Genomic DNA, 19,254 nt, shown 5'->3' on the forward strand with positions numbered 1-19,254 from the left:
GCTTGGGATCAGCCTTTCTACTTGCACCATTGGCTGCCAATACAAAGGATATGACCATATTTGGACCCGACAGCCTTCTGCAGGAGAAAAGGAGCTTCACAACGGTACCTCATATGCCGGGGTATTGACAAGGCTCATAGTGCTAGGAGCCGGCTTAGAAAGCTGACTTTTAGCCAATTTAGGAGCAAATTAGAGGCGTAACACGGACAAAATTTAGTGAAATTAACACCTAAATGTGCATTTTGTTAATTTTTTTTTAAAACTAGTTTGATAAAAGACATGTAATGAAGCATAATAGCAAAAAATCTCAAAATTGGTTAGTAGATGAAAAAACTGTATTTGCCTAATGCATCTCACCTTAATTAAAGAAAAAAAAAAATCTTTCATTAATGAAAATAATCAGTCTTAGAACATGAATAGGTGTTATAAGTGTGACTAAAATTGAGCCACTGCGCTAAAAGGAAATGAGAGCGTAAGATCCACTTCATCAGTGTGCGCGCTCCGATCTAATCCGCTCAGTAAAAAATGACCTTCCTTTGACCACCTTCATAATTACCAGATCTCACAGAGTCTAAATCTCCTTACCTCCAGTGGAGTAATTATCAGTGTGACTCACTGAAAAGGCAATTGAGACAGTGGTTTATGGACTCCCCTAGTGGAACGTGAGGCGGAGCGGTAATGGGGGAGCTTGTTTGTCCCTCTCTCTTCTCAAAGAATGACAGATGTGTTTAGATGAGAGCAGTTCCTAAAAATGCGAGGCGGGCGACGCTGGACGACTTCATCAGCTGCTGACGGGCTCCTCCGCAGCTTCTGATTAGCTCTTAATTTACACCTCACCGTAAACAAGGCTGGAGACATTCAGCAGCTGTTGGGTGAAACCCTTTCTGTCTGCTACATGAATGATGTACTTAAGCTGAATGGAAGCGGTGGCATATACGGCAGCATCGCTACTTCAGAATCAATAACCACGTCTTTAAGAAAAGCAGTGTGCTTACGTACACATATCTTACTGATCTGACACAAAAGCCACTACTAGGTTTTATTCATCTGTCTGAATTCGATAGATTCCTTTCAAGGTTTGCGAACTGTGCTTTCGCTTCTGATGCCCGGAAATCTGGAATTCCTCCGACATGAGACGATCGTCTCCGCCTTCTTCTGGCCGTACTTTGTGCAACGTGGAGAGAGCGCGTGGATGCACTTTGATGGGATGAAAGATAGTCAAAGTCTTTTTGTGTGGATGCGATTAGTGTGACACATGCAGTCACTCTTAACGCAGGCTTCGGCCAGGGCCTTTTCTGAGGATGGTTACAGGATGAGAAGCTACGAAACACATGTTTTCATATTTTATTATATTATTTTAACTCAATGAAGGTTCCTTGGAAATTGTACTTATAGTGCGTGTGCTGTACATCTACCATTTACATCAAAATGCTGCTAAATATAAATATTAAATATAAATATATAATATGCTAAAAAAAAAATCATACGTCCAAAGGCATCAATGCTCGTTATTCACTAAATTATCAAATGCGATGATTGGAGAGGTTGAATTTTTTATTTTTTGTTCATCAAAAAGGTCTTCAATACACGATTTCATGACAATGGTTTAATGAATCCAAGCACATTCTTCAATAATGGAGTCGACCTGACACGTACAACATAAGAACAGCCTTCACCCCGTCAGTAAAGTAGTAAACAGTTGTAGAGTTAGGTTTAAAAATGAGATCTTCTGATTAAAATCGTTGTTTATTTGAGAGATATGTAAAATAGTCGGATTGATTGTCTTATCAGAAATCTCAATGCAGTGTTGTGATACTGGTTTTGCATGCCGATTGCATTTAAAAGCTATGACAACAGAGAAGAGCTGCAGATCTCTTTCACAATTAAGTAAAATGGTTTTCAAACCAAACATTTTAAAAAGAATAAACGTTGAAGTGAATCAAACTGAGAGGAAAAAAAACAGCAGTGATGTGCAGCCCTAGGCAGGCTGCATGGTCCTTTCTTCTGAAGCCTCACCCCAATCTTCTTTCATCTTCCCTCGTACAAACGCCAGGCTTTCGAATTGTTTAAATTACTTTTTAACTTTCCCTCCATTGGTGCTTCGTCTTGTCGTGCGACTGACGCTGGACACGTGGGAGCTGAGAGCTAAAGGTTTTTGAGCTGCAGGGGTTTATGCTTCACATGCAGGTTTGTCGCGCTGCTACATTTAGTTTAAATAAAACCCGTGACTGCCTTTTATTTGTCGAAAAGTTGTTCCAATCCAAGTACCTCCCTCAGCTCCAAATGACTTGAGTTTAGTTTTTTTTTATCGTGAACATTTCAGATTATCACGGGCTGTGTCCTATATTTCCATGATTGGTGGTACTTGTCTGGAAACTTTTCCAGACTCAAAGTGTGAAAAACCTTTGGGAGGACAGATGTTACAACAGTTTTCCGATTCGACATAGAGGGTTTATTTTATTTCTCTCATAGATCATGTGGCTTCTCCGGCTGAAATGTTGACATTGTCGTCCTCAAAAGTGTGTGTCCCCTGTCCTCTGGGTGTAGGTGGGCTTTTGAGTCCTCACCTGAACAACTGGCTTTGGCATAATTCCAGATGAGTGTTACTGATGTGAGTTTCAGGTGAGAACCATCTACAGATGATCGTATAAAAACCTAAAAGTCCAACCACGCAGAACTGAGGAAGTCCTTTGGATAAGTGGTGAAACATCTTCCAGAAAACTCTCCATTGCCTTGGTTTATCTTTCTTTTTAGATACACAGTGAGTGAGCGTAAGTGAGAATCTTCACAGACATGCTTTTATTTTGGTGTCATTTCAAAGGAATCATCACCAGCAGCCCCAACTAGAGTCGTGCATATTCCTTAAAATTCAGCTTTACACGTTGGACTTCGACACTGACTACATCTGTTCACGCGCGCGCACACACGCAAATAATCTATAAGGTGGAGAATAGTTGTGAGCGCAGGTGTTGTGCATCACAAGGAAAACAAGGATCCGAGCTTCGAATCCACCCCGGAGAGAAAAGTGTACTGTAATGGGGGGTTGGCAGGGACTACTGAGATAGCGCTGGTAATGAGAGAGCAGGGTAGCCCCCCCTCCTCCTCCTCTCCGCTCCTCTCCACCCTCCCACCCACCCCACTCCTCAACCACAGAGGAAACAAAAATAGCATTTTGTCTGACGAATGAGCCGGCTTTGACCTAGCCTTTCGACCTCTGACAATCAGTCTCGCTTCGTCCTCTGGTACTTCAGACGCCGGGGCCGGGACAGTCAAAGATAACGGTTGATTTCTATTGTGACACTATAGAGTGGAAAGAGAGGGAAAAAAAAAAAAAAAAACCAAAACAAAAGAAAATCTGAAAGCGAGATGGCAGACCGTTTCTCAAAGCGCTGAGGTTGGAGGCTTTCTCGGTTTCAGAGCTGTTAAATGGAGCACGAAAAAATAAAACAAAAATAAAAAAAAAAACGCCGCAGCTCAGCTCGCATCTGATCATTTTAGCTGCGTGATCTGGCTCGCTCCTCATTACCAACATTAACATAGGCAAGTTGTGACAACAGTGAAAGCGAGACCCTTGCTCTTCCACCCCTCGGGCGCGGTGACTAAGTGGGAGCGCTGCTTTTGCTTCACAGCAGACAAGGACTGGTGAATATGAAACACAACAAAGAGACAGTGGGAGATATAATGAGCGCTATAGGATCCTGGCACCCTTTTGCCCTCTCTCCATCATAAGTGAAGCTCCCACTCTCATCCCCGGCCTTGCGTCTGCTGGAGGAAGGAGCGCAAACAATTAGCCGAGACAAGCCATTTGGATTATGTGCTCAACCAAAGCAATCAGACAGCTGTGGTTAAAAGAACGAGCTTCAAAATGCCAGTTGCCCAGTTAGAGGGGAAGGGAGGGTCAGTGGTCCTGACAGTCTTAACAAGATGACAGAATTTATAAAGCACTGCTGTTAAAGAATATAGTTACCTGCAGTGTAGCCCTTATAATAAGGCCACATGGGGCTTCTTCCATATTCCCTCTGTATTTGTTTTCTTTTGCCTCATATTCTTTTGTTGTGCCTCTTGTTCCTCGGCGTAATGGTCGGCGCTGGAGGAAATTCTCCGATCGTCTTTGATCTTCCCCTGGTTTCGATAATTTTTTGACAGAAATCTCATTTTGCCCCCCTTTTGTTTTCTCCGTCTTTGTTCCCCGCTTTATTCCGTCTTTAAGCGGGGCTCAACGTTTTTGTCGCCGCGAAGCAGCAGAGGAAAAGGGCCGGGTCCTGTCAGGGGCTCGAGCACTCGCCCCGACAAACTTGCGCCAACATTTCAAGCGAGAATTGGACTCTCGCTGTTTGCACAGATGATATATAATTCATGGCAGGGGTGTGAGAGAGGTGTCAATGTGTCAGGAGGTAGAAGAAACGTAAAAAAGTGCACTGTTTACCGGCCGAGAGATGCCGGCTCCCTTTGGCTGCCGCCGAGCGCGGAAAAGAGGAGGACAGACGCGATCTCCATCAAATGTTCATCCGTTGCCGGTCCTGGACTCGCAGTGACCGCCCTAATCAAAGACTGCTCATGTCTGCTCCTCATGTTTTATTCATCTTTTATGAGACAAGCGCGCTTAAATTATTTAAGTGCATTGATTCGGCGTGTGTACAAGCTTGTCTACGCCGTGTTCACAATCGCTGGGCTGCATTATCAATAGATGTTCACAAGCGCTCTTTTGAACCGGCGTTTGTTATTCAGCCCTTTGTGCTTTGAGTCATTTTGAAAGTAAGCTGTGAGCGTGAGCTCCACTTATTTCCCTGCAGATGTTTACCTGGATTCTTTCAACAATTGATGAGAATTCGTGTCGAAATGCGGGTTCATAATTTGGGAATTTCCGTGTCGGCGGACATTTTTATTGTGAATAAGTCATAGGGAGAGTAACATTTGCTTTGTTTAATTAACTTAGGAGAAACTGGTAGTTCCCTTTTGACTGTTAAGTTTATATTATAGTTCTTCAGCAGTTCTTCAGGTCTGCAGAGGTACTGCAGGTGGGTCGCAAAATCTTTGGTTGATTAGACATTTTTTATACATATATATATATGAACGTGTATATTATTTGAATAGCTTAATACTGAATGCTGAAATATTAATAATGCTGTATATTTATAATAGCGCTAGCCCAAATTTAATATAGAACACATATAGTAGGTAGGGGGTCCCTACTTAATCTCTCCATTAAGTAGGAAGGGGTCCTTCATCTGAAAAACATTGAAAAACCCTGGTTTTCATCACTGGTTGAATTATTAAGGGAAATCAAGACACTTCATCCAGTAGTCAACTCCGTCTTGTGTCTACTCATCCCCTCCAATCAACAGAAATCAATCACACCATGGTCATCCATCTGTTGACTCCATCCTTTTATTCTTCGAGTCAAAGGAAGAATATGTTCTGTGCAAAGTTTATTTTTATTATTTTTCCTTTGTGTTTGAGGAAAAAGAAAATACTGTCAAGAACTTTCTGAATGCACACAGGTTTTACAGGTTTCAGAAAAATCCATGGTATCTGTATGGAAACTCCGTCTGTCCTTTGTTCTATTAAAGGGGGTGTGAAGGTCAGCTCAGATCTCGTTTTTTAACGCAATTCTCCACGTATAGTATTACGCTTGATACCTTTATTAGATATTATTTGCTGCCTGTGTTGTGACATTCAAACAAAAAGGGTGTTTGTGGTTAGAAAAGATCCACCAGGTTCTGCATTCAGACGTTTTCGAGGCAACTTCCATAGAATGTAACTGCGATGTGGTGGTGGGAGCAGCCTCGCAACATGTTTCCACCGTGATTTTATATTAAATTTCACATCGTGGTTGTCGTGGCTGCAGCCTCAGTTTAAAGCATAAAATTTTATAAGCATTTAAATGTGGAAATTAGCTTCTAATAGCATGCCATTATTGGATCCAATTAGTTAATGGGTTTATTTCTGAACTGTTCCTGTGATTGATGTCTCTTTCTTATGAGATTTCAAGCCATTAAACCAAAGATTCTGTCAGTCTCCAAGTGACAATGACCACTTTTGGATCCAGAGAGAGCAATTATATCAGTCAGGCTTGATAGCTTTGTCCTCCAACTGGCAAAATTAAATTCACTGACTCTTTCACGCGGGCTAAAAACCCTGGTGGACCCCGTTGTGACTCCATGCAATTTACATCTGTCTCTCACTATTCACCCTATGCATCCCAAGCCTCCACATGTGTTTGCGTTCCTACCTGAGGTGTTAGAACACTTTTCAGGTAACGAGGGCTTCCTGTTCGTGTGCCCGAAACAAGTCGTCCCTCAATTCCACCCGAGTCTGTCGTGTAACTTCACAGCTGTCCTCTCGCCAACAGCTACCTCATCACTGAACTCCCAGCTCCAGCACCTGCAGCAGCTCCAACAGATGCAGCAGCACCACCAGCAGCAGCAGCAACAGCAGCAGCAGCAGCAGCAACAGCAGCAACACCACCACCACCACCATCACCACCAACACCAACAACAACAACAACAACAACAGGCCCACGCTCAGAACCAGCTGTCGTCCCACCATCACATGACCCCACCCGGCCAGCAGCAGACCTCCGTCCCGTCTCCGGGCTCCGCCTGCTCCTCCGCCTCCGGGCAGCCACAGCAGTCCCCGCCGCACCGGCCCAACCAGTCGCCGGCGCGCAGCCTCCCCTCGCCCGTCACCCCGCCCATGCCTTTGCCGGTGAGTCCGTAAACCGAGACGTATTTCGCTATTTTAGCAGACGCGCAGATTGACTCTTTCAAATCCAACAACCATTCATATAATTTTTGTTTGATAATAGTCTCACTATGCTCATGTCGAGCCGCCTCACGCCCATTCACATGTAATATATTGAATAATCTACATTGCAAGAACTGTAAAGATCCCAGGTTACTGGCCTTGACGTAAACGTATGTAATCCTTTTAAATACCTCGAGAGTCGAACCGTGCATTTGAATAGTGCCATTGTTGATTATGTGACACCGTGCCTGATTCTCCGTCAGCGCTCCATCTTCATCAAGTGGCCTGCGGCTCTTCTGTCCACGTGGAGCCGTTACAATATGCATTTCGCCGTTAAAGCCCTGACGCACTTGACCAGATCCGACCTCAAAGCCACGACTCTCATCCTCCCGCTCGCACATTCAGGAGGAGGGATTTTTAAGTTATCTGTCCTCAGGCTCCCCAGTCGTAATCAGTCCCTTAATCTTTGCTGCTCTTCCTACTCAACCTCCTTTTTAGTCACTTTGTCCGTCCATCCGTCTCTGCCCTTCTGTCCGTCCGCCTGTCACTGTGTGACGATAATAACCTATTTTATATCCCTGTGGTTTCATTTCTGGTGGAGACTGGCCAGGGTCGCCTTTCTGTCCCTGGTCACATTCATCAGCGTCAGACCCTTATTGGGTTGTGGTGCAAGCTTCTTTATGGCCAGGATGAGTTGGGCTATTTGTTTCCCCTTGCAGCCCTCTCCGGCCCTGTCACGGCCTAGTGAGACTCAGCAGGAAAAACAGCCTTTGGATTTAATGGGCTCCAAAGGCTAGCCGCTACATCGCTCCAAACACACTGTCTGGTGTGTCTGCGGATACAAGAGCTACTGACCAACATACAGATTCGTGCATTAAGCTAAGGTCAGATTCTCCACAGTCTCCCTCTCTCTCTCTACTTATTATAGTCTTTTGATTTGCCGGGAAACTACCACTTGTTAAAGTTTCCAAGAATCCGTGAACATGTTCCTCCGATGCACGACAACAGCAGAAGCTCACAGCGCCGATAAGTGCGTCGGCTTTATATAGCCCCGTCTTCTAAAAGAAGCGGCGCGGCTGATTATGATGACTGAGGACAGACCTCCTTGGAGGGGGGCCAAAGGGGCCACATCAGGTGTCATTAAGATATTGCCTCATCAAATAGGATTAAGGAGGAGCGTGCGAGTGTGTGCATGTGTGTGTGTGTGTGTGTGTGTGGGAGAAACAAGAATAGCCGTAAAAGGTTTAGTTTGTCTGGGTCGGCGGCGGCGCTGGGGCTGTCAAAGAGCGAGGGGGGGGGGCTCGCTCAAGGACAGGCCTCGGCCTCAGCACCCTCTCAAGGCTGCAATAGGATTTAAACGGCGGCTCCGCCTCCCTCCGCCACCGGGGTCAGTGATTTGATTTTTTGCGGGGCCCCCAAATCGCAGAGCAGGTTAATTCGCCGAAGTTGCCACGCCGACCGGCCCTTTGTGTGTTTTAATTGAAGGCGCAGAGGAGCGTTTGTGATGCCTCCGTGTTCCGCCCAGAGGAAAACTGGTCTGTTAAAGAAAAGTGGAGTCATAATTACCATATTACAATGAGCATTACACAGATAACACCCCCTGTTTCCTGCTGTCGTTATTCAGACGAGTAGAGCCACTCAGCCGTTCTGCTATTTGCCGAAAATACGATGCAAAGCTGCGGAGAGACAAACACTCATTATGTTCCAATTAATGTCCCATTGTAATTCTCCTCTCGCGGGAGGTGTGTGATATTCTTCGGAAACTCATAATGAGGAATTCCTGAGCATTCATTACCTCCCTGGTGTCTTTTGTTTTTAATTTGCGAGACAGAACTCGTTAATTGGCTCATTAATATCCTTATTAGAAAGAGAATCGCGCCACAACAGACCGCGTCCCCCTTGAGCCGAGCCTCTAAACTTAGATTACCGCAGCTCATTTGGTTAAACGGGGAAAGGATTTTACCTTCCTGCGCCTTCCCACTCTCCCTCAGCTCGCCGGCGCGCAGAGTACAGTCGGACGCGGCCCCGAAACAGCCTCCGCGGTGATGACAAATAGACGGGGGGAAGATTATGAAATTTGCTTAAGTGCGTTAATGTGCTGATTGCGGGAGCCCGCTGGATTTTGCTGGAAGTTGATTGATTAGAGCTGCGGGTTTTCTCCACGCCCCGAGAGCTCGGGGATTTGACGGGGTAAAAGGCGCGCCAAGTCTGTTACACCGGAATTGATCTTAATTAGATCTGAAAGACCTGCCACAGCAGAATGGTCGCGGCGATTAAAATGAAAAACAGGAGAAATTACTGATCAAATTAATCATAATGTCGGGCTACAGCTGTAGGTCTGGTGTAATTTGCCACTCCAGTGAGTTACATCAGCCCAGGCAGGGAGAGGAGAGGCGGTACATACTGATCCGTGGCAATGGGAAGCTTAGGCCAGCCTATCAAATCTCCTATTCCAGTTCTTATGCCCGGGCCGCCCCTGACCCGGCTGCGCCATCCAGCGGAGCCCCCGCGTCCTCCTATCTCCGCAGCTCTGATCTAATTACTTGCTTTTTATTGCCCCATTTTTTCTCCTACATTATATCTTTCTTCATCCAGAAACTGTGTCGTCCGCAGCGCTGCTGTTCCGGTCACGGCTGTCTTGTCACCAGCGTGTTGTGTGTTCGCTAATAGCCTCTGACCTTGGTCCAGTGTCTTGCCGGCTGGTTTTTCTTGGGGGCCCCGGCGGAGGTGGAGGCGCCCTGTCTTCCTCCTCCTCCGTCAGACTACCGCCGTCTGTCTCTCTCTCCCCTTCGCAGTCGCCCCCTTGATCGCTGTCAGAGCCCCACACTGGGCCTGTCCACTCTCCATCCGCACACTCATAGGGGTAATTACAGCCTAGGGGCCTGCCTCCTATCCCAGTGCTCCACAATTTACCACCAAAGCGTCCGCAGACATCTCTCTTCTTCCCAACTGCACCCCGACATCACAGGACCGCAGGGCCTCAACCCACAAGTGCTGCAATTACCTGAGTCTCTCCGCAGTCCTTCCTCTCTCTCTCTCTCTCTCTCTCTCTCTCTCTCGCTTTCTTTCCCCCACTCCCACCCTCCATGCTCTCCTCCCTACCCCTTGGCTCCCTCACTATTCCCGGGCAATCAGCCTTCATTAGAAGCCTCTGGTGAAAACCCATTGTCACCAAGGTCAGCTGCTGCCAACCACAACGGCCTTTCAGATGCCTGGCTGTCTGCACTCTCCATCTTTCCTCACCTCTTTGCCATCCTCCTCCTCCTCCTTCTCCTCGTCCCCCCTCCTCCACTCCACTGTCCCTCCTCAAATCTCGGGCCCACGTCTGTAGCTTTTGTCTCCAGCTGAGGCCCCTTCAGACACTCATGTCACTGTTTTCTGCTGCAGTGCACTTTTACTTATGTCAGCCGCTGTTAAAATCACCACCGTCCAATTTGCTCCAAATGTCTCTCTTTTTTTTTTTTTTTCTTTTTCTTTTTTTTTTTAAACCGGGCGGCGGGTGTCTCTCCCATTACATTAACACGTGGACGAAATGAGCCCTGAGCATCGATTAATTGATTTTTCCAGATCGGCTCCGTGTTCATTCAATTTAGCGAAACGGGCCAGCGTCGATTTGCGGGATATTAAATCAAAATTAAAATGACACGCTCACATGTAGACCCAGTGGCTCGTACTGGGGCTCGCCAGTGAAGCCGGTAAGTAAGTTAAGGGTCCATTATCTGTCTTACGTCTCAGAATTCAACGGAGGAGTCCACGGGGTGTGGTGCATTTCTCTAAAATCGTGTAAAATGTAATTAATTCAGCGATTAAACGATGGAAAACTGACTCATTTCAACATGAAAACATCAAATCTACACTTACGTCCATGTAGCATCATTGTGTTTTAATCTTATACATCTTAAGTCATTTAAATAAACGTGATCTATTGAAGCATTATCCAGGGTAACACGTTTTTTTTTTTTCAGATCTCTAATAAAACTTTTAATACATGTTGTGTGGTTTGAGGCGATGTGTTTGAACGGCTGCTGGTGGTTTTGGAGCATGAACGGGGGCCCTCAGCTCTCCAGCAGCTCAGCCCGGCCTCTTATTAATGCACAGGAGATCCGGCTCTTAAGAAGGCAGAAAATTGCCTTACATAACAAGCGCTCCACAATTTAGAAATACAAATGTGCACTGTTGACTGAAGCAGAAAATAAGACTGTTGCCCATCAACAGCAGCACATTTCATATGAATAATTATAAAGCATGGGAGCTAGATGAGGAAAACAACCTGACCATGACAGCTCTACTACTTTTATTTACTTCAAATGAGGGATTAGGCAGGGAGAAAATCTACAGACTTAAGGAGCAACGATGAGCCTTGAATTTCTAAACAGGGAGAAACTTAAATTCCTCATATTTCAGAAGGATCGTTTGAGAAACTTTTAAAAAACTGAACCTCCCTTGCACTCACTTTATGGCTTTCTGGATTTGTTTGGGTTTCAGACCTCACCAAGTTGATATTTCCTACCGCTTTCCGAGCTCTGCAATTCTTCCAAACTTGGCCCCATCACTCTGGAGGTGGGCAGAGGGCTTCCAGCTCAGACGCCCAGCAGAAAGGCAGCGCTCCCTGATCGGCCCACATGCACACTGGGGGCAACACGCATTAGACGCCCACAGGGGAGCCCTCGGATGGAGCGCCGAGCTAAGGCTCACCTAACAGTGGATAAGGAATAGGGTTTCTTTAATTATGAGGCAGGGCTGTGACATTGAGTTCCCCCCTTTCTCCTCCAGCAGCCTCCCAGACACCGTCTAAGTGCTCCGCTCCGCTGAGGAGGCCAGTCCCCCCGCGGGGCGCGATTCCACTGCCTGTAATTTTTGATGCCCATTAGTGACCGCAAACAGAGCACCGGGCTAACACAAGGAATACAGCTGCGCAGCGCTGCCATGCTGTAAAAAGACCCTTTTAATGCAATGTTATTGCATTATGCCCTCCTCATAGACCAAGCCAAAAGTCCCATTTGCGGTCCCTGCAGAATATTATCAGAAATTCTTCTCCGCGGAGTTTTCAGCCGACGGTCGGTAGACGCGGGTTTGATATGTACGTCTGCGATGTATAGCGCGGATTGAAATTCCTCTAAACCGTCCTCTGAACCCAGTGACGCGTCTTTTGCATCTTTATTTTTTTTTCATTTTATACACTGATGGGTGATCTCGCGCCATTTTTCATTACCAGCCGGAATGCGCAGCTGACAGATTTTTTGCAAACAAACTCCGTCGAACGCAAGAAGAGTATATTTCCTCGAGTCAACTCCTCGGGAGCGCCGACGTCAAAACCGGAGCAATCAATACAGCCGCGGCCCGTACATTTCGTCGGTTCATCTCTCCACTTATGCTGATTTAGCTTGTGCCAACAACAGTGTATATTTTTTTGGGGGGGAGGAGGAGAGAGAGCGAGAGAGAGGGAGAGACGGTGAAGCAGACAGACACAGGATGAAAGGAGGGAGGGTGGTGGATTTATCGATCAAGGGTGACCACATCTTAGCCACAGAGCCCCTCTCTCGTGATTAATCTTAGGGCTTAGAGTTGGCCAATGACACATGACAGGCCTCCTCCTCAAACTCCTCCATTTCTCTTCATTACTGGCCGTATTTTTGGACACCACAGTGGAGAGTAATCATTTACCTTTATTGTGTTTATAAAGCTGCGGCATGGATGACCCTTCCTATATTGAATTGAGGACATCAAAAGATCACTGGACATTGATTAGGAGGATATTAAAGTCATTCAAATGCTATATTTATATGTCAAACAACAGCGGAGTGAAAAGAGATGCCATTTCCACCGAAACGAAAAGGAATGGGCTGAAATCAAACTCCTGGAATCAAGAAAGATGTTTTTTATTGCGTATTGAATATTTGAAGGAAGAGCCTTCGCTAATGCACAAAAACAATCGTCTTCGTATTTTCTCCGCGGTCTCCCGACTCTAATTATTTAATTTTTCATTTTTACTCAAGCCAGGGAAAAAAAAACAAAACAAACTAAGCCAGGTATCTTCAAAATCGTAGCTGGAGCTGCAGGAGATTTACTGCAACACTGGTTGCTGCTGTGATTTCCAACCCAGCAGAAGTATGGTACAGAAATAACTGCGCCAAATATGTCACATCAGGAGCTGAAATGGTCAGCACTTTCCTCCAGATACTTAATCACCAAGTAGTTTCAAATTTAATACATCTGGAAACAGCTAAATATTATAGATCATTCCTCAGGAAGAGGAATAGCGTGAGAGGATTGTAGTATAACTTATATTTTTACTCGCCGAGTGTCCCCTAACCAGAGGAAATATACCGCCGCCGTGATTGATGACAAAGAACCCACTCTGAACCGCCGCGCCTCACAATTATCAACAAATGGGCTGGAGCAGATTTTATGTAATGATTAGAGCCGCGGTTAATTTCACATGAAGGTAATGAGTGGGGAGATTGACGGCCACTGTCCGACACTCCATCATCCCTTTATAGTTGGTTTAAACGCTTTCACGACTCTTCTCCTCCTTCATTTGCATTTCGCCTCATTAGATATGGCCATTTCTGAGGCCGGCCGCCGTATCCATTTCCTGGAGTTAATGCTTTTTATTTGATCAGCCAAACCTCCCCCGGTTAACTAGCTGTCACTCCGGCGTTTCGTATGACATCACTCCATTAGCGCCCGCCGCGCCGCGCCGCCCCGGCCGCCTCCACGTCCGCACCCGCCGCCATCGCCAGCAATTACAATGTCCCGCTGTCACCGGATGCGGCGTTATTGTATTTTGCCGGGCGTTATCTGCCCCAGTTGTTCTATCCGTCTTTCACTTCCCAATATTTTTCCTCCAGAACGGCTCTGTTTTTTTGGGCGGGTGGGGGGTTTATTTTTCACAACGGCTGGAGCTGAGGCCCAGCGGTGAGCAATAGTCCGCGCTCCGAGGGGCTCAGAGTGCACGACCACAGTGCGAGGCCTCGCCAACCGAGGGACCGAGAGGTGTTTTGGAGGGCCTAATGGCATTTTGATGTTCATAAGCGCGGCAGATGTGAGGAAGGGGAGACAGGGGAGATGGGGTTTTCGGGGAGGAGGAGGGGGGGGAGTCGGCGGAGGACTGTCAGAGGAAAGCTAGCAGAGTCCTGACAGACACAGAACGTGTTTTCTCATGTCACAGCTGATTACATTCACTCCGGAGTGGGAAAAGAGCAGGGAGGAGATGTGGGGTTTAAGACGGACGAGGGGGAAACTTCCATGTTGTTCCAGATAAAAGACATTCTTCTCCTGGAGAAACAATAGTGATATCGACTGTTAATTTACCCCGCGGGGCCCCACTTTGACGCAGTTTAGGCTGAACGATTACGAGTAAAACTTCGCCATCGCACGTGACTCTGCCTTTACTTCACATTTAAAAGAGGTTTACATGTAACCACTTTCAATTAAAATCATTACTGGCCACTAATTTCATAAATCATTCTCTGTGGTCTCTCCTCTTTAGATTAGATAAATGTTAAATTGTGGTCTTGAATTATAGACGAGCAGAAAATACGTTTTACACACCGCCAGACGAATCCGGCCCCCTCCTTCTATTCTAGCGTCTGCACACTTGTCCATTTATCTTTGCTCTTTTTTTTTTTGTTCGTTGCAGGACTGGGAAAAAAAAGGGAAAAAAAAAAAGCAATTAAGTTTAAAACGGCCACATGAAAAGAGCAAAACCACGAATAAACTCCGGTTAGTTTGTGTCAGACAATTTTTTAGTTTCCAGGGGTCTCTCCGCGCTTTACGTGGAGGGGGGGGACGCTATTTTTCCCTCTATTCCTGAGATTACACGGGTTGCTGCACCGGGTGACCCTCGTGGTCAAGCAGGCGACGGACAGCCCGGCGGAGTTTGGGCTCCCTCCTCCTCCTCATGCTGTACAGAGAAAAGATGCATTTTTAACAATTCGCGGAGGTTTTTCTTTTTTTATACCTGCCAGAGACTTTTATTTTGTGTCTGCTGATCCCCGTGTTACTCTGTATATTTGGCTAAATCAAACTGGGATAGGAGAGAGCGATAGCCGTTGCGCCGAGTCAGAGGTGACAGAGTGATGTCACGTGACATAATGGAGGAGTCAAAGTTGGCCGCTTCAAAACACGGGAATGGAAAGCGAAACTTCTCCATTTCTCGGCTTTGATTTTACTTTAAAATATCAAACTTTTCTATTTATTTATTTATTTTTAGCTCTTTTAGCTTTTAGATTTAAGCATTCGCGTTATCTTCACATTCACCCGGCTGACCAGAGAGGCCAGTGGCACCAAAGATCTTCTTGACTCCCCGTTTGCAAAAGATTGAAACACAATGCTTAACATGTAGGCTCCACAAACAGGAAGATCACTGTTTATCTCCTCCAACACATGCAATCAGCACAAATGCTAGGCCAGGTCTGTCATTTTGTGCCTCCCGCCGAGGTGTTGAGAGGAGTCACCGTGGCGGAAAATCACCTGTTTAGGTGTTGAACACAGCCTCGCCTCTCTCCTTATTCCTGGCTCTCCTTCCAGCCGCCGTCCATATTACCCAGTGTCGGAGACGCGGCGGTAAAACCCCGCTCTCTTTTCACCCAGATTTAACTGAATAACATAGCATCTGAATAAGGCTATCATCGAAACGAAACCCGATGATAATATTTCAGGTAAAACCGAAAGCCTCGACCGACGGCCCAATCGCTCACGCGATGACGCCGAGCGCGGCAGATTTTCAGGGAGGCTCCGGGTGTGCTCGTCTGAGCAGATCGCGTTATCTGTGTGTTGATCTGTAGCCGCTGTTTAACTGACCGTGTTGGTTCTCCCGCGCCTCTCACAATCACAACGCTGCGTTTAAAGACCCTTTAAGTCTGTAATTTATATTCAAAGCCTGTCTCGCCCAAACTACTAGAAGCTGGAGTAGCCTTTATTCCTGCTTCTTCTTTAAAGACGGAGGGGGACGTGTGTGCTGGGTTTCAGTTCCTGGCGGATAGCAACAGATCAAGGTCCTCTCTGTCAGTCATCCCGTAGTTGTGTGCATTATTACGTTGCATTTTTAAAAAATGCAAAGTGTTAACATGTATGAAAATGTCGTGGTGAGGCAGCATTGTCCTGATCTTACGTTTTAAAAATACCTCTTTACCACCAAACACTAGTGGGCGCTACATAATAGAAGATGCGGAAGAAGAACATCTTTTGACAAATGTTGTGCAGCATAACGTACTTTATAAATACTATTCCATCGCGTTAAACTGCATTTAGCATAAGTACGTATATATATATTGTGATTATGATTAGCTAAACCAAGCCATGCTCCATGGCTGAAGTGCAGCTGTGCAAGGCACTAATCCCCTGGCTCACTGCCTCGTCGTGTACGACGACATTAAACGCAGAGGAAATAAAACAGATTTGTTCAGTATCGGTAAATATGACAAATGTACGGCTAATAAAATCAAATGCTTTAACTGAGACCAAGCCGTTCCAGCCTGCTTCAAGCCGTCTACAGAGCTAACACATAGAGACAAACGACCGTCCAGTCAATTTAAGAATTAGATTAAACTAACGTGCTCGTGTCTTTGGATTGTCGGAGGGAAGCCGGAGCACCTGCAGAACAACCCGTGCACGCACAGGGAAAACATTCAACCCCCCGACAGAAAAGGAAAGGCCCTCGGCAGATTAGACTATATTATGTCACTTTATGTTAGTGTTAAGAGGATGTTCTGGACAAATTGTAGTTTGGTAAAGCAGGTGCATTTTTTGAACTAAACTGCAGTGGCATTTAAAAGAGCAAATGTATTGCTAAAAATGACACTTATTGAGAAATATAGAGTACCATGCATCGTCCACTAATGCCTGACATCCTTTAATCTTATGGCATTACAAAGACAAATATTATCTCAAACTGCAGTTTTACTGTTGGCATTAAAGTCTTAAATGCTCCGGTGCTTTTGCAGTCGTAATGCACAGTCAGACTCACGCTTGTGGGTTTTTTCGGGCGGTTTTTCCGAAGGACGGCCGCTGGACACATAAAAGACAATCTGGCGATTATCGAGGAAAAACTGGATGACTTTCAGACGAGCGCAGGCAATATCAATCACGACCAATTTGAGGCCACCAACATGAAATATGATTTCATAAGACAAATGCAGTGTCATTCTTAATGTGCTTAACCTTTACTGTCAATGAAAAAGTATTGATCGCTCGGTGGCATTTTTTCATCATTTGATTTCAGAAAGTGTAATAATATATGGTGGTGGGGTAAGATAAAAGATGAATGGCAACCCAACGATCTTGGATGAAAAGAAGAAAAAAAAATGGGAGGGGGGGGGGGCGAGTTGTCCGCAGTGCACGGAGACAAGTTTATATTTCAGGGGGAGAATTCTGCTGTTATTTAAGCCTTGTGCTTAAACTTTTATTTCCTCTTTTGAATATGCAGCGCCAAGCGGCGTCAGCAGCAGCAGCAGGGAGCGGGCAGCCGTCTTCTTAGCAGTGTTTCTATTATTTCTCTATTCTGTTGAGTAATTGGGAGGTCTCCTATCTCTTCTGGGTCTTTGATCTACTTACTCAACCTAATAAGACTTTGCTCTGCTGCACTACAACCAAATCAGCAGTGCATTTTCAGCCCCCTAATAAGTGGTTAGCTTGATTTATATGGCTAATCTGAGCGATGTGGCGGGGCTCTACAACCTCTCCCCGATGCGAGGAGCCTCTCTTCACAACCACAGGCCAGACCAGATGAGTCCATTACAGCCAGGGTAAAGACGGTCATTTAAAACCTCCCCTCCTTCAACGCTATCCGTGTGCTAGAGCCCAGTGACACAGGAGGGTTTCTGAGTCGAACCGTATTGAAGCGGTTGACGATACGGTGATGCATTGCCGCGCCGCCCGGGCTCTATTGTGAGAGCGGGGAAGCTGCTGGACCATTGCTCGCGGGCGGAAAGACCGGACTGGGCCTGTGGGGAGCCCCGGGGGCCGGGGAAAGCACTTAGGGTTGTAAAATGGCCACTTATTCACAGCCTACCTCCAGTTTTCACTGTTCCTCCCTACCCTCGAGCCTCCCACTGGGTCCGAGAGCACAAACCTCTGGGAACTGCGTGATGGACTGCGTAGCTCCCACTGTTGGACTAAACAGACCTTCCTGATGCTAGCCCGTTCTGGCAACAAAAAATCAAATCATTCTCTTTACGAACGTCTTCAGCGACAACATAAACGGATGCATATTTTATTACTTTTTTTTTGATAAATTATGTCTTTTGTCGTCTCCAGCTGAACCCTCTGGCCAGCCAGGCGGCGGTAGCAGCAGCAGCAGCCATGGGATCCATCGCCGGCTCTCAGGTGTTTGGGAACGCCCTGTCAAACCTGCAAGGGGCCACTGGGCAGCTGGTCACCAACGCACAAGGACAGGTGAGTAACTGAGCACAGTAATTAAAACAGTATCTTTGTTAACCAAAGATGCATGAACGTGCAGCAGCTCCAAGCAAACCGTTGCCATCGTATTTCTGATCTTTCCACATAGATTTCTAGTGAATCTCGGCGTCGAGGCCGTTTGCTCCCCCGCCATATATTAAGCATTTTGGGAATAAACAAAGCCCTTCCTTCTCTTATCCGCATGCGCTTGTCGCAGTAAAACGCTGACCTTGTCATATTTACAGGGTGGCTGCAGAATTGTTCCATCAGTAGCCAGAGGCTTGAACGATGATGCTTGTCATTGCGGGGCCCTATCTAATGAATCATCTTATCTCAGGTGCACACAGCACGTATTAAAGGGAGACCGCATTGTGGACAATGTGCCCTTTCGTGCCACTTATTTACGCGAACCCCCCGTTTCATCTCTCCCGAAGCAGAGGGGACGTTTCTTGATTTTTCAGAGCTTCGGAGCCACCAGCTCGGAGCCGGCGCTTCGTTGGGCGCGGAGACGGTGTGCGACCGCTTGATGTTAAACGCTGCTAATGAGACAGTATGGACTTCCCTGGCTCACGAGGTGCCCGGGGCAGCGGGAACAGATCACTGTGGATATGGACTTGACGGGATGCTCTGTGCTTTTGTAGTGTCGTGGTGGCTGACACTCCCTGACATAATCAGGTCACAGAGACGGTCAAAGCCCTGGGCTACAGCCTTTGCTCCCCACCTCATTACTCCGCAGCATTATTCAAACGCAGGGCTCTGAAACATGCACTGCCCTATGAGAAGCTCCTGCCCCTCCCTTCACCCAAACACACGAGATATTACCCAGACTCATGTAAAACTCAAACACGGCTGGAGGTCCAAACAAACAGACAAATGTTGTTTGTATTTATTAGAGAGCTGCCTCTTTCCGTTCAGTGTTTAATTCAAATTTAGGGAACAATCTTAACATCACCGCACTAAAAAGTAACTTCTCCTTGAATTTAAAATCCAGTTAACCGTCTTCAGCTCACTCAAAAGAGCTTTTCTCAAGCTGAGAACCTTGAAAAGTGTCAGTTCTGACGGACATTTAGAGTTCAGCGTGTTGCTAAACCTTAATTATATTGGCCC

General features: G+C 46.3%; 1 protein-coding gene across 4 annotated transcripts in view; it reads left to right on the forward strand.

Moving 5' to 3' along the window:
- The window catches only part of pou6f2 (POU class 6 homeobox 2), a 76,803-nt gene that overhangs the window by 41,117 nt on the left and 16,432 nt on the right, over positions 1 to 19,254 (forward strand). For all 4 annotated transcript variants that reach the window (XM_047568451.1, XM_047568450.1, XM_047568453.1 and 1 more), the window contains 2 exons: positions 6,353 to 6,708; positions 18,007 to 18,144. In XM_047568451.1, the coding sequence (XP_047424407.1) occupies positions 6,353 to 6,708; positions 18,007 to 18,144 (494 nt within the window). The remainder of the gene's footprint in view (positions 1 to 6,352; positions 6,709 to 18,006; positions 18,145 to 19,254) is intronic.

This window comes from Mugil cephalus, chromosome 18 (assembly GCF_022458985.1).
Source record: "Mugil cephalus isolate CIBA_MC_2020 chromosome 18, CIBA_Mcephalus_1.1, whole genome shotgun sequence".
In the NCBI taxonomy this organism is placed as follows: Eukaryota; Metazoa; Chordata; class Actinopteri; order Mugiliformes; family Mugilidae; genus Mugil; species Mugil cephalus.